At 38.1% G+C, this 17048-nt stretch overlaps 1 protein-coding gene across 1 annotated transcript; it reads right to left on the bottom strand.

Moving 5' to 3' along the window:
• Positions 1 to 1426: 1426 nt before the first annotated feature.
• LOC139712205 (proton-coupled folate transporter-like) lies at positions 1427 to 7640 on the bottom strand. The gene is made up of 6 exons (XM_071624045.1): positions 7220 to 7640; positions 6236 to 6738; positions 5229 to 5409; positions 4231 to 4362; positions 3101 to 3184; positions 1427 to 1587 (listed from the first exon to the last, which is right to left on the bottom strand). Exons 1-6 carry the CDS (start codon positions 7638 to 7640, stop codon positions 1427 to 1429), a joined length of 1482 nt encoding a protein of 493 aa, XP_071480146.1.
• Positions 7641 to 17048: the final 9408 nt, after the last annotated feature.

Here is a 17048-nt window from a genome sequence, read left to right as displayed (position 1 = left end):
TCGTAATTGGAGAGTCAAGTTCTCGTGAAACGAAAAAAGAAAAGAAAAGAGGAAAAAATTAATTTGGCACTTTCATTCATTTTTTTTTTAATTCAAGGACGAATTACATCGCCGAAATTCAAGTCTTTATACAGAACATATGCAAAAAACTTCATAGAGAGAAGGGAGGATACCGTCTCCCGACCTCCTTCCCTCCCCTCCCCCAACCCCCCCCCCCCCCCCAGCCAAATTCATCCGTGCCGTCATGCATGCTTCTCCCATACCCTATGCAGCACCATATCGCCTCGCTCCCTCGAAAGGGTCCATTCTTTCCCATTTTGACCCCAATAGAAACTCAAGTGACGGGTCTGTGAGCGCGTAGGTGCATTGTGAATGTGTGTGTGCATAGTTTTGTATTATGTCTATGTATAATAGTTTATATACACACTCGCATGTTTCTAGACTATTTCGTAAAAACACAACTAAATGGCTACTAACTGCTAACATTATACTGCTACAGTATGACTTTGTTATATGTAAGATTAATGATTATTGATGGAATCATTATCCACAAGAATTTGGGAAGCTGGTCTCCTTTCCAGACGCTGGAGTACCCTGCAAGAATGAGACGAGAGAACGGACGAGTGGATATTCATAAAGTGCATGCTCTAGCAAACAGAAATGTTTCATTTTCTTCAGCAATGACACAGATAGACACATAGGTATAATCAAGATAAAATCAAAGGTATATTAAGAAACCACTGACTGTGTTGAAATATCCGACAAAATTTTAAACGAAAGCCAATGGAGACGTCTCAGTTTTGAAGCTGCGAGTTCGCTATGTTTTTTTTTTTAATTCTATTGTCTTCTTTGATAACGTTGCCACCTTTGCCATCTTGCCGTCGACTTCTTTTCGAGTTTTTGTTTTATCATGATATTTCACGAGGGTGAAGAACGGTAACAACATCGTGTTCTTAGACGTCCATTCTTTAAGGGAAAAAAAGGAAAAGTGTGTTTCATCAAATTTTTGCGGAACTCTAAAGTAGCCAAGAGTGTGCTAACCATTCATCTAGGTTTCTAACATTTTATTATTCTTGGCATAGTTAATTAGTTTTTCATTAACGTTAACCTCTTTTTTTTTCAACTACATGACATTGTTACACGTTACTCCATTCTTTTATTATAATGAAGGATGAAATACAGAATGTAATTTCGGGACAGATTTTGTGATTCTTTGTTTGTTTCTTTTTTTCTGAATTTATCCATAAACTTAATTATTTATTTATTTATTTGTTTATTTATTGATATATTTATCAAGTTAGTTAGTTTGTTAGTTAGTTAGTCAGTTAGTTGGTTAGTTAGTAAGTTACTTGGTTAGTTGTTGCTAGTCTGCATGCTTGCTTGCTTTTTATATCTATCATTTTTTGTTTCATGGAGTTGAAGGTTATTACCCCGTTGCCAGGCTTGGTAAGAGTAGAAAAGCAGCCTGGAAAAAGAAGACAAAGGGCGAGTAGAAGAAGACCGTGGCCGAATAGACATACTGAGACATGAGGGGCGTGATGATATAGGCCGCACTGTTCATGCATCCAGCCGTGGCAAGCATCAGACCTGAAAACGGAGTTTATGATCATCGAGTGTTAGCAAGCATTTCCGGTGCAGTAGAGTACTGATGTGGAGAGGGAGAGTTTACGATGAATATCTTACTAATCAGTGCATTTCGACTTCTTTCGCTGCCTGCCGCTGTCTTCCTGGAGCGAGAGTTGAAATTATTTCATGATAATCACTAATGATGTATTACAGTCACGTAAGTGATTATTAACTGTTATATGGGACAGATTCTGTTTTCGTGATGCATTATGATACGATTATTGCTATAATTCATTTCTCCATTTTGTTCTATTTTCCTTGAAAAGACTAAAAGAATTACAAGACGTGATTATACATTGTAATAGCTTGCCATAGTATTTACAAAGTGATTTGAGGTTTCGGCCATTCACACCCTCACACTCAACCACCATAAAATGATAATGATCCTTTATAGCTCGCTTAATGTGCAGTATACATTGTAGATACAGTACTCTCCGCATAATCGGGTAGGCTCGGGCAGAGCGTTTCTTACCCGATTAAGCGGAGTACCCGATTAACAGAAGAACACGTCTCATTCACATTTGACACACAATGTGTATGTACATGCATTGTACACTGCATCAAACACCTGCACTGCATGCTTAACACGCGTGCTTGCACGGCAAATTTTACATATCTTAAACTTGCTCAGTCAGTAGCAATAATTTACACTATTTTTATGGACAAATTAATATGTCTTCAAAAAACCTTGTCATTTGACTATGCTCCTCGCTAACAGAAAGGCTTTTTCTAACATGAACACGTCTCTTTGCATGCATTAATCACGTGGAACGTCGGGTTAATAACTTTTCGAGAAATGTTTGGGGAAAAGCAAAATTATGGAGCTGGTGCATGGCCTGATTTTCGTTGCAAACTTCTCGTATTGTGAATGTTATTGCGGAGCAAGGGAGGAGCGTACAGTAAGTGTTTAACTCCTGTCTGTCTACAATTGTGAGTGTCAACTACATGTGTAATGTTCGTTTACATGTGGTAAGTCGGCGCCGGTAAAGGTGTTTTCATGTTTAATCACTCCCCAAATGATCGGTCTTCTTTTCAAGTTAAGCAGAGAATGCCATTAGCAGTGAAAAATTTGCCATTCATGACTTCTCTAAGTGTTATCTGCGATAAAATATGGGTAGAAATTACATTAGAAGAAAATTATCTACCCATTTATGCGGAGAGGCAACCCGATTATCAGGTAATTTTAATGTGCATTGGAATTGACTTTGACATTACTACCCAATTAAACGGAGTACCCGTTTAAGCGATACCCTATTACGCGGAGAGTACTGTACTTGAAGAAAGCGAATTGTGGCATCTCCCGACAGCATACGAGTGAGCAAACAAAATTATGTAATACTATGAACATCAAAAGTGGTATAGCTTCAAAATGTACCCTGTAATGGTAAGAATTAACTACGTAACAATATGAAAATATTGTAGACTCACTGAACACGTGCTTATAAAAACCCACTCCGGAAGCGAAGAAACTTACCGCGTTCGTTGGGTTCCGCCAGTTTCGATAGCTGGGATCTTACCAGCGGGAAACATAAAGCGCATAGGACAGAGACGGCAACACCTATATAGAGAATTTCAATGAATAATCACCTCAGAGCTATCACGGTTTAGTATAGACAATACAAAGGACTCTCACTCATTTATCAGGAGTCATATATTTCGTCGCATTTGTTATTTTCTATTTGTTTGTTTGTTGTTTGTTAATTTATTTGTTTATTTTTTGCTTCTGTGGGTCAAAAGAACTGATTGATCATAATGGCATTTTTCTAGAAAGCTGCACTGCACCACAATGTTTGTACTGTAGAGAGTGCGCATATTTCTCTTAGCATAAAACTTGTTTTCGCCTTTTGTTTCAGCCTAGATGAAACTATTATCTATAGTAAAAACATGCTGAAAGAGGTCTTTTGATTTCTAATTATTTGCGTGTTCAACATTTTCTCATTACACTCAGCCTCACCTAAGTCTTCCTCGCACAAGTCGAAAAATTGGCTAAGTCGAAGAAAAATTCACTCCCTGATGGCTATAAGATTGTCTATCCTTTAAGTCAATGTTGACGTACGTCAAAGGATTCTCTCGGGTCTTTGGATTTGACTTAGACAAGGTTGGCTGTGTTTTGAAGGGCAGCTAGGTTGAAATCTCGAGTTGAACAATAATGGTCTCCGCCTGGAATTTAACCCGAATTCTTTGACATGGAACGCCAACGAATTTAGCGAGATTTTTTAAACAGGTCCTATAGCTCGATTACCCAGCGGAAAATTTTTCTACCCTATGTGGGTGTTCCTTTTTCGGGCAGAGAGTTACGAAGAATATCTAGCCGCGTGATTCAGCTGGATCTACTGATAAGACTCATAATCCATATACTTATATATATATGCATACATAAGCCTTATACTTTATTATATTATATCATATTATATTATATTATATTATATTATATTATATCATATCATATCATATACTACGAACTCTGTATGTAACATAGATATAACTTTTATTGATATTATATATGATGAATTTTATATGAATATTTCTTGCTATGAATTATAATAAAAAGGGTCCCAGTGAACTTCTTTATTCGGAATGTCGACCGTGTGCTGTATATCTTACCTATAAACAGACCAGCCTGGCTTCGGGCAAACCCGATGATGACGTATACTAGCAGAGTGTTCCAGATGCTGAGCTGCAGAACCCAGTTCTCACTCAGGAGCCGCGGCAGGATCGCACCCCCAACAATCATCCCTATTATCAAGCGATTAGAATGATATACATTATATTTCAAGATACATATGCAGGGGCGGCGCAGTCGTGGGGGCCGTGGGGGCTCGGGCCCCCACACTTTCGTGCACCATACAAAGGAATACATAAGGTGGGACGGGGACACCCGGAAGTGGGCCAACATACTTTTGAAAACAATGCACTTGCCCTGATATGTGTGTAATGTTTATATATTTCAAATATATAAACATATATGATTACATATATGTATATATATATATATAGAGAGAGAGAGAGAGAGAGAGAGTGAGAGGAGAGGTATTTGGAGCAGCATGAAGACGAACAACTTAATTAAGATGGGATGTTCACGTAAGCGTAGCTATTACTATGAGTCATGTGGTGACACAATTTACTCAGAAACGAATACACTTTTAACGAGCATTTGACAAATATAGTATCCACTCATAATGACGCAATTTACACGATTAATCAGTTTTATGTAAACACAGTCATTTCGGGTTTACTATCTATAAAAGATTATAAGTTTTTATTGATAGGCCTACTATTATTACGTGTCTCACTTGCCTTTCCGCATTCACTGAATCTCAAACACATTCATTTTTATGTTTCCTTTTTTTCTGGGAAATTTGTTTGGGAGCCTTGCTCTTGCGAACATGAAATCGTGTCCAATCTATTATGCTTTCCCCGTTTCTATCGGAGACAAGGTAAAGCAGGAGTCTCTAAATAGATCTTTTCAAGTTATTGGTAGGCAACATACTTCTTTCTGTCGTTGTCTGTGACATTCAGAGAAATGATAAAAATCTACATGGGAGTAACTTTGACTTGCTAAAATCATGTTTCAACTTCTAATTTATCTCTTTCTGTCTTACCAAGTGCGCTGACGATGTACAAGGTAACTTGAAGAACAGACACTTGAAGAGGCGTGAAACAGTAGGGCGCCCCCATGCTGTAGATGACGATAAGGTTCGAGAGACTCGCTGATGAGATCGTGACGCACACCATCACGGCCATGTAGAGAACCAGCTTGTATCTGCGCATGTTGATGTTCACCTTGGCGGTCAAGACATAAAGTTATATTGACTGGTTATTTGGTTCATCTTTACTCCACATTTCCATGTTCGGCAGATGACTGTCATAAAATCGGCATACTAACGCTTCCTTGCATGGAAAAGCCTCATTAACATAACATACTGAGTCATCACAATGAAGCATAACTTTGTTTACAAATTGCCAACGTCATTATCCAGTGACAGCCAACAAAAGTTGTTTATGCTTAGACAGGATACCAATTTCTTAGGAACTTTGTTTTCTTTTTACCTATTTATTTCCTTTACTACCAACAATCATTCCGTGCAGTATTCATGGTATTGCTCAGTAGGTGCGCTGACTAGGGTTGAAGGGATTGTATAGTTTTGGTTCAGACCTAATTTCAGGTTTCTAACATTTTTGGTGAGATAATGAGATACCTCTTATGAAATATGAAAGAGCATGTAATTCCATGAGGAATCCAACATGTGATGAAAATTGGTTTTGAAATGGCTGAGATATCCAAAACATAGCGATTCTAAAGAAGTGTGGGACCCATCTTTTACTACGATCGCTTTGTTCTACTTTGTTTTGGGGTGTTTCAGTCATTCCAAACCAGATTTTCATCAAATAAACTTTGAATTCCTCTTTAAATGGTATGCTCTGTACTATTTAAAAGTGTTTTCTTGGTACAATGTATCTCGCAAAAAGCTAAAAGCCCACTTCTCATCTCCACCAACACTGTACCATTCCTTTGAAGTTTACAAAGAGAATTTTAGTGTACCAAGACATTATGTTCAACTGTATACATTTCGTTTCGCAATGGAACCGTTACCGGCTCGATACTTACCCGGAACATATTGACAACACCAGAAAAGAGCGATCTGCCCGTGGCCGTCCGTCTGTCTACAGTCTCGATAAGTACCCGGGGAAAAATGATATAGACCAGAGATGCACTAGAAGTAGCGAATGCCAGAATTAAGGGCGTAAGGAAGACGTTATATTGCCCGCCGCCTTCGCCCCCGCCAAACTGCAACAAGAGTCCAAGCGAAATCTGCCCCAGCGCGCTGCCGACAAACGCGACCGTCTCTAGCACCACTACGCGAAAAGTGCGCGACTTTACTGACGTCACATCCGTAATGTACGCTGCCGCTGTTGACAATGTGAGGGCGGTAGACCCGCAGAAGCCCGATATGAAGTCGCCGGCGATGAATACGTACAGAGGGAGCTGGAATCGGACGATGGCGAAGTACACGATGGACTGGCACCAGAATCCAAGGACGGGAACGAAGAGGGCGGGCTTTCTTCCTGCTCGGTCTCCCAGGGAACCGAACCAAAGTGCAGTGAATAAGTCTGGCGAAAAGAAGGAAAGAAAAAAAAAAGGAAACCAAAAAGCGTGGTGGATGATTTTTTTTTTCTTCGCGCATTTCCCTAACTTATCACTCTGACGTAATCCTTTTGTAGAGAGCTAAATATGACGTTTTGACCTCTCTACCCATCCTATAACAAAAACTCTGTTACTATTAAATCTTGTTAGGAAAATCACCTTATTTTTATCATAGTCATGTGAGCTACGAAGGAGAGATTCAATGCACACAATAATATCCTTCATGCGTGCATAATGAAATGCGTTGTGATGTCCTCACCATCAAAACAAAAGTGTTCTGGATAAGATTTCCTCGGCGTTACAGTTAGTAGTGATGTCACTATTGCTGCAAAACGCCCCTTTGTTATACTGATTCAATTCAGTCCACTTTAATTCAAACTTTATTTTCACACATTTTTTTCAAAAGAATGTACAAAGGGAATAATGCTTGATGGAGGCTATACTTACTAGGAATGAACATTGCTAAGCCTAGGTACAGCAACCAGAGTGACGTCACAGACTGGACTTCTTCATTTACATTCGCAGAGCTCCCGTTCAGATTCCCATTCGCGTCGCAAGTGGATTGGGAAGCGTTGGTGTTCAGCGAAAAGTTGTAGTCTGCTGCGACTCGCGCGTGAATATACTCTGCTTCCAGCGTGACCAACAGTCTGTATGAAAAACACGCGAGTGTCACAGGCAGTTCTATTGTCATAAAACGTGATTTCGCCCTCTCCAGTTCACATTTGGCAACAGCTTCTCCGCTGTCTTCGGAGTTGTTTATGAGGCGTTCAGTCGGTGTGGACGAGTTTTCAGGGAGTAATTCTGAAGAATTGTGAACAGCGCCACCAACCGTTTTTCTGACATGCACATCGCTGTCGTGATTGGCCATGCCGCGTGGAAACTATTGCAGCTTGACGATGAAGAGACTGCATGGAAGAAAAAAAAAGGTGCTAGTCGTTAGGAAACTCTCAAAGCGCAAAGAGGAGATCTGTGCAATTAACTGTATGGCGGCGATCAACATACTAACAGCCCCCTCTTGTACAGCGTGTCGTTGTACCTTTAAGTTACAGCGGAAGTTGTTGACTTTCCTGCCTGCAAGATACGTGGTAAGCATGATCACAGAAAAAACGAAACCGTTAAAGAAAGCTCCGCTTTGAGGGTATATAGCCACGAATAAATCGAAACCGTTTGTTTATTGTATGCAAATTTCTTTTTTTTAATGAAAACTCGTCATGCCCTAAAAAAAGTTAAATTTGATGCTATCTGATAATTTCGTTTTAAGTTTTACATCATTTTAAGAGAGTGCATAAAGCTGCCTGAATTTCCATGCTTACTATAGCAACGCAAATATGAAAAATGATGGTCAAGGATTTGGTTACAGTTCAGTTATCCCAAAGGTTCGTCATTCTGAAAGCTTCGTTACGCAGAAGATTTGTTATTCAGAAGATTCGTTATTCCAAGGGATCGTTACTTCGTTATTCCGCGAAGTTCGTGAATCCGGAAAATAAGGACCGTTATTGCAAAGGTTAACTAATCTGAAAATGCCAAAAGGTTCATGATTTCGAAGTTCCGTTCTTCTGAAATTTCGTTATCCCGAGAGTGTAATATAAGATTCGTTACTTCCAAGGTTCACTTATCCAAAAATAAAACACGGTTTGCTATTCCAAAAGTTCATTACTCCGAAAATGAAAATAATCTGAAGGTTCGTTAGTACGACACGGAAGTAAGGTTTGCAATTGCGAAGGTTTGTTTTGTACTCAACTTTTTTTCACTTTATGATTACCGAACCTTATATCATCTTCGGACCATCCAACCTTCGGAGTAACTAACCTAATATCATTTTCTGATTAACGAACCTTCGTTTTAACGAACGTTTTTTTTTTTCTTTTTTAAATTTCGGATTGACGAATCTATGTATACGGAATATAATGTGTTTCGGAATAACAAAACCTCGGAATCATAACAATGATGATGTATCACACTATTCATTTGCTATGTATGTATGTTTCATTTTATGCATGATGGATCATTTTCCCTGTACCTTATATGTTGTCTTTTATATCTGTATGTATGTTTATGACGGAAATAAAACAAACAAACAAACAAAGTGCTCCTCGGATTGGTGTGTGGCGCAAACAGCGAGTAGAGCGATTTCTGCTTCTAAACAAGGTGAAATGTGAAGAGTTCGCCCATACAGAGACTTTCTGTAAAATATTTCTTCCGCAACGTAATTTCGCTAGAGATCCGCATTTCGTTACAACAAAGCTAATTCTTTTGTGATTTTCTTCATCATTTGCGCGCGAAAATGACTTTGATATATAATTATTTCGTTTTAACAGTGTTTTTTGTAAACGAATGATGCACCACAGACTTTAGTGATTATAACTTCGGGACTCGAATTTTACTCCGTTGCAGCGAAATTTCGACATAACCGTGTTCGTTGTAACGGAAGAGCCTGCACTGTACTTTGTTTCTTCCAATACATCATACTTCTCAATATACGACGTAACTTTTCTCTATATTATAATGCTAACACCCCTACCCTACCCCCCCCCCCCCCAAAAGAAAAAGAGGAATCCAGCCTTAGATTGGGTAGAAATACGGAAAGTCCTTTGAAAAGGGAAGTTGATAACGAAAGTTCGATCAGCTACAAGGCTGATACAAGGCCCCGCGACTCACATATGACTTGGGTATAGTATAGCGTGCAACTTTGTTATACACAGTAATTCTAGACTATACTCTGTAATGACATACATTCAAGCAAAAATGGTTTGGTAATATTGCTTCATTTTATATTGTCTGTTGATTCGACTGCAACTTCACAGATGGTAATTCACAGTGGCGGATCCAGAGGGGGGCGCAAGAGGCGCACGCCCCCCCCCCTTTATTTATCGTTAAAAACAAAAGAAATAAAAAGAAAAAATGAAATGAAACCCGGAAGTGGCACCACAAATAATAGTTACGCCCCCCCCCCCCCTCCCTTTACAGAATTCATGGATCCGCCCTTGATTCAGATATACATTTTGCCAAGAAACAGTCAAATGGTTTTGGCATTGACAAATGGATGAGCTCGTTGTATAAAGAGCAAAGAGCAGATGTTGTTTTATTTCAGGCGTTGAAAAACGACATGTTGTTTCAGTCAGGTGTGTGTAAGTGCTTACACATTTTCCACCCTTGCTTTCATACTAGGTGCACGATAAGAGTCTTTTATGTGGGGATGTAATGACTGTCGGCAGCTGTGGAATTAATCGGTATCACGTGTTTCCTCTTGTATTTTTCTCTTTGCATTCAATTTTCTGTTTTTTTTTATAAGGGCCCAGTTATATGGAATACTTTGAGTGGTAGAATGATTTGTAGTATTTCGTTTGATATTTCCAAATGCATGTTAAAAGCATATATGATTGGCAATGTTTAACACCAAAAAAAGGAAGTATTAATTAATATTATGTTCGTGTATTATGATAATGTGCATGCACGTATGGTTGAATGCACGTGCGTGTCTGCATATGTGTGTGTGTGTGTGTGTGTGTGTGTGCATGTGCATGCGTGTATGTCTGACAGTGTGTGTTCTTGATTGCTTGTATGACTGTATTTTCTTCATGATTTGGGAACTTATGTTATTCCCTTTACATACAATTTTACTCTGTACATACATAGCTTTTATGATTAGTACTTGATTATTGGATTCGCTATATGCGTGATATTATGTTTGTGGGGTTCATCTCGATAAGCAACTCTGTTTTTGTTATCCCCATCCTCTTGTGTTTATACAGCCCTTTGCGATGATTATACACATGTACATGAGTTGTCATGTAAACGCATTATTGTATTGTTTGTTGCTATTTTTAATCCCAGTCGTATTTTGTTAATTTTTTACCTGATTGTAGAAAATTTCATAAATTGAATTGAAATATTAAAATTGTATGTAACGACTAACCTGTTTCATGCAAGATATTGTTATTCCCACTTATTAATTTCACATCAGTTTCCCCGAACAATTATCATTTTAGTAATGTCTTTACTTCCTGAACCTGGTGCAATGATATCCGTGTTTCTCTATAGCATACTGCGCTTTGTTTTTTCCTGCGCTGCCCTTGTTTTCAAAATCACAGACGCACTTTGACATAAACACTGAATGTGCACTGTACATCATGTGTGCTATCAGTTCTGTTGCGCACAGATATCTCTGGAAAGAAACTCCAACTTGGTGAGTGGAGCAGTAGGCTATTATCACATACATCATATTAGGCTGTTTTGGGAAAGTGTGTCTTCGTTTTGTTATGACTGCCCTTCTATACATCAGTTTCACGTGGCTGGATGATTGATATAAGAAATGATATCATGTAAATGACTTTCTCAAGGCAAGATATGTTTTGAGATACATGACGTCTTAACCCAAAAAGGAATTCAGATGTGTATGGCTAAAGATTGTCAGACTATTTTATGAACGTTTTCTAGCTGTTTCGCCAAAATGAATCCCTTGTCGAGTGGCTGCATTGATTTGAAAATGGCGCATTTGTATATGATCTAATTAAATATTATACTTTGCCGTAATTGGGATAAAGTTTTCGCTATTTTCTTGACTTGCAAACAAAAGAATATGGCGATAAAAGTGCACTCGCAGAAAGCAGGCATTGTTGATATCATAGTGACTGTAAAATAGGACTTCACTACTCACTACCTCTAAGATAGACAATGAAAAGAAATATTATGATTTCAACGACAATTACAAGAAAAATTATTACAATAATAATGTTAAAAAAATAAGTAATTGGAAACAATGAAAATAAGTGTTGGCAATGAAAATGATGATCATGCAAAATTATGAGTAGTTGATTTAGATTCAAAACGTGAATTAAAGTGTATCGGATGTGTCATTGTGAATTAGATATACGTAGGGGTGTGTTTTGATTTTGTGCGTTGGATTTAATGTAAAAAGGCTACTAGTGAAAAATATATTCATGTACCAGATGTGATACAAAAGTAGAAGAATGATTACATGATATGTATTTTTAATTAAGATATTTGAACCTGATGGTATCAATAAACATTATCAATATTGAAATCAATAAGGACAATAATTGCGTAAATCTGCCTGAAACGCGGGCCTCGAGGTAATGGCCCAGAACTTTTTGACTACGTATCAAGATTAGCTTTTCTAGCCATTTGAATCAAATATAACTCCATGTGACCATTCCGGTAGCCTTTCTCAATCCGGTGTAAACTTGCTACTTGTAGCATGCATTGCGTATACATGACGCATTGTTTCCTTCCGGCTGTAGGCCCCAGCCATTCTAACTACACACTGATGAACCAAGCACGAACACAGTGTCCAGATCCAGGACACAGTGTTCCGACACAAGATTCGATCTCGTGACTCTCACCTTGAGATCTATCATCTTGGCCGTGTTATTCCGTATAAACTTTATTAAAAGATTGATACAAAAAATAGTTTCAATAGTCATAGTTTACTGACAAAGTGTGGGTACGTCTACTCAGTAAAGGCATTCTACGGTTATTAACTATCTGAGGTCATGATATGCCTTGCTGACTCCGGAATTGCTGTAGATAATCAATGTATTCAGGTTTATGCTACAGAATCCAATTAGTGAAATGAAAAGTTATTACAAGCTGCGTCGGCATGCAGTTTTCAAGCATAATATTTCACTTGTCAGGAACATGATTGACTCAAAATGTTGACAAACACTTTTTGAATGATTTGATGTCAGCAAACGGATGCACTGGAACGTGAAGCCACAACAGTGCGAAACAAAGAAACCTCCGCATACCACATCATGCTTGGCAGCCATATAGTGCACTGTGCTCCGCGCTCTATGTATAACAACGTACAAATGCAGTAAAATCTAGGAAAGTTTCAAACTTGACTCACCTTTGTCCTATTGCTACTATCGAGTATTCACGAACGCATTTTCTTCCATGCATGCGCTATGATTCAAGCCCGTGGCATCATATCACAACACTTGTATCACATATAGACGTACTCTGTCAACAATAATCAACGCGTTCTATAGGCCGAACACAACGTGACACTTTCATTGTACAGTATTCAGAGTATAGGCTACAGCGAGAAACGAAGAATGCACTGCCAACAGGCAACTCGTTTTCAATAGTAGCTATTTTAGCATTAAACGTGCCGGTAAACTTGAAGTGTCCTTTCAGGCGGTTGTTATAGGGGTTGATCGGCCGCGCATCCGATGGTCTCCTTTTTTAGCCGATGTGCGCTTGGGCGTGCTTTGGGATAATTACCGATGAATAAACTTATACCTTAAGCCCCCTAATCCCAAATTGACTAACTCGTGTTACTTTTCGACTAAGTGGTTTTTCACTCACATATGTAATTAAGGGGGGAGGGTACTTCAACTATCCAACATTTTTGCATAATATGCAGTGTTTTACCACTTGAATATCTGAATTACTTTACTCTGTTCAATACATCCAGCCTTAACCTACGTGGGGATTGGCAGTGTCATTATGTTCGTTTCGATTTAGACAGGCCCATAAATATCTGTCCTCATCGTGGTTTCGGTCTTGGTATGGCTTTGTTTTTCTCTGTTTGTTTTGTCCCGTATTATGTCTTCTATTCATGCGGTCCTTGTGGTGAGAGATAGGGATGAATAAAGTACATAGCTTGCCGGTATGCATTCATGTCGATGCATCAACAATGTACGGTGAATGTACATGTATAATTTGAATATATACGTATGTCACACAAAATAAATATATGTGTGTGTGTGTGTGTGTGTGTGTGTGTGTGTGTGTATGTGTGTTGATATTAACGTATTTTGTAACAGGCAGAGACGAACACACACACACACACACACACACACACACACATGCACATATAAATGACCTACAAAATCATGACATGATGTATGCATAATACTGTCATGTATATATTGTGATTTTAAAGGTAGGGAATCCCATTTGCATGCCTTAAATGAAGAGTTCTATAAATACAGTGGTATGTTGAAGAGAGTATCATTTTAGAAACTCCCATAATGTATTGAAAGGGGAAGGTAACATTTAGTACATTTTTATTGACCGTTAGATTTTGAATTTAATTTTTTGGGGGGCTCACCGTAAATTCCAGTACATTACTAGGCTAGCTTTGCAGACCCATGCACTGCATGTGTGTCCATCATGTGTATTTTGTGAAGAAAGTTCATCAAAACTTACAAACATTTCTATATACATTCTTGCCACACACTCTATATGTTATTACATCAGCTCTTATCTTTTAGATTTGTGTTTACAGATAAAAAATACAGAAGACTGCAACAAAAAGGCTTAAGTGTGGCTGACACACAGAACTACTGAGAAGTTGAGTTTTGTGCATTATTCAAATTGTAGATAACTGTTGACTTCCAAATTTTTCAGCAGTGGCCTAAACAAGTCCCCTGAGGTTCATATTTAATGTTTTGCTGCATTTTTGGGAGGTCTGTAAAAGGTATCCCCTACCTTTAAAGGTCATTATAGTTTATCATTGCCTTTGATTGATAAAAGAATATCGAGTCTTTGATTTTGTGTATTCCAATTGTTAATTACTCACAATTATTAGTATAATATATCAATGAAAGCAGTGCAGGCAAACATGTGGAGTTTATTGAAGAGTAAACTGTCCAATTTGATAAGCAAAATAATTCAGATATTCAAGTGGTAAAACACTGCATATTATGCAAAAGAATACACAGGAATGCAAAAAAAAAAGTCTGTTGGTTTATAGTTAGATAATCAGGAAGCCGTTTCGTCATCACATCATATACTTTGCATTGCGTTCTGGCATAATTCCACTTTGTTGGTGTTGTTGTTGTTGTTGTTTTGTTGTTTTGTATATTACTTTCCTAATGCTATGTTTATAACGTGTTCGGCTGCCACGGGAATCAGAATTCAGGCTCTATGGACAAAAAGAGATGTAGCATACGTATACGAGGGGAGAGGGGATGTGTAAACATGACAGGCTGTAATTGCCGTGATTGGATGTTGCAGTGGCGGATAAAGAGGAGGAGCATAGAGCACGCCCCATTTATTATTTTTTTAAAGAAAGAAATAAAAAGAAAATATGAAAAGCAAAACAAAACAGAAGGAGCACCAGAAAGATTTTTGCGACCAACAACATTCCCTCCCCCTCCCCACTTCACAGAATCCCTGGATCCGCCCCTGATGCCGTGTAAAATTTTAAAACTGTTTTAGATCGATATTTGCCACAGCAGTCACGGTGCAAATGAGAAACCTAGACTGTACCGGAGTAAAACGGGGTGAAGGTAACCAAACGGCACACGTGATGGGTATAAGTAGGTGAGTGAGAGGTGAAGGGAAACAAGTGCATGTAACGCAGCTGCGTTTACACCATGTTCCCGGCGGTCACGGCAGTCCCGTTTGCCCGAAACGTACTCTCTAAAAAAATCGAGTGAAAATTTTCACTCTTTAAGGAGTGAATACAAAAAAGAGTGAATTTCGAGTGAAATTGTAGTGAATTTCGAGTGAAAATGTTCATTTTCACTCATTTTGGAGTGACCTCAGGGATCACTCGAAGATTTTGGAGTGATCCCTGACGTCACTCTAAAACGAGTGAAAATGAACATTTTCACTCAGAATTCACCCCAATTTCACTCAAAATTCACTCTTTTTTGTATTCACTCCTTTAAGAGTGAAAATTTTCACTCGATTTTTTTAGAGAGTAATTCGCTGTAGATAGATGAGTTATTCTTCTGTTTTTGTTGTTGGTTATATTTTCGCTTCCGTATTCTACTTTGTTTTTCTTTCTTCTTTGTTTCAGTCCTCGCTCCGGTGAACATGTATATAGCTATACAGATGTCATCCTGAAGATGTCTGCTCAGGCTAGTGACTACACAATAAGCCAGTTCGTAATTAGCTCATGTACACATTGGTACAAATGACCTTTCTTTTTTTTCAGTTGGTTAGGCACTTCATTTGTTTTCAAAGTTGCTTAAAGTTGCCCGACTTAACAATTCATGGAATGCATGATCAAACAAAGAATGAGCTTGCGTTTAGAGCTGGTGATCAGAATACCCCATCAGTTGTCACTGAATAACTGTTTGATAATTTATCATCGAACATAATCAGGAGTTATGTTGTGCGGTTCATGTCCTGCCATGTGCTGTCATGTTTTGTACGTTGTGTTTGGCTTACCTGCGGGCTTTTCCCGTCTGAGTTGACAGGAGACGAGCTCCCGACAGGGCGGGCGATTCATGCGCTGTACAACGGGTTCAAATTTAATCTCTATGTTACCGTCTGGGCCGATTAGAAGTTGGCATGAGGCAGAATCCGCAACGAGATATTGCGCACAAACTGTGAGTTCCGAGTGCGTAGTTCATGGAAGATTAAATACATATAACAAACAACCAATGATATGATGGCCTGTGTACAGTGAGTGAGGTCATCAGAGACCAGCCCAGCCAAGATATATAGGGGAATGTTTACAAAAATCGAGGGAAATGTTTTATTGGACGGTATTAAGTGTTAGACATTCTAACCATTAGATAGCCAGTCCTCCATTACTCCCATGTCCTTAAAGGGCCCCTGAAATGCAAATGCATGTTAATTTGTGTTGATTTATGATACCCACGACATCGCTTTTGCGGTGAAATGAATTTCCTTTTCTTTTTCTAAAAAACCAATACTGACAATCAGTAAATATATATATATATATATATATATATATACACATATAACACAAATATATATATATATATATATATATATATATGTATGTGTATATATATATGTATATATACATATATTAATGAAAAGTAGGAAATATAAACGTTCTTGTGAATATCATTTATTTTTTTCAACATTTTAGATAAGGACTAAAGTAAAGAAGTGGGTGTCTAAGTACGTATAACAGAATTATCTCCCTTTTCATAAACGAAAAGAAAATCTTAGGTAAGTATTTTCATATTATCTCAGGAAAAGAACCACATAATATGGATTTTTTAAGATATGAGAAACTTGATCCGCAATTGGAAATATCCCCTTTGTAAGGAAATGATTTCTATCATCATAACCGGCGCTTCGTTTAATATTCATCGCAGTGACGATATCTATCATTTCATATTTCGAAGTTGGAGCAAAAAAAAAAAAAGAGTTTTGAATGGTGTGCACAAGATTGTGGTCCTGCTTTTCCAAATCCTCTCCAATCATTGGAAAATGAGGACTAAAAATATTGGCTATATCACTTGAATCTTCACATGTTTGATAATAAAATCTCATTCTTGTCATATTTGATGAGTTATAATTATCATGTTCATATTTT

Source organism: Diadema antillarum, unplaced genomic scaffold, assembly GCF_040938485.1.
Source record: "Diadema antillarum isolate AM-2024a unplaced genomic scaffold, OU_Dant_1.0 seq00001773_RagTag, whole genome shotgun sequence".
NCBI lineage: Eukaryota > Metazoa > Echinodermata > Echinoidea > Diadematoida > Diadematidae > Diadema > Diadema antillarum.
The sequence above is the reverse complement of the archived record's forward strand: the minus strand, read 5'-3'. Positions and strand labels throughout refer to the sequence as shown.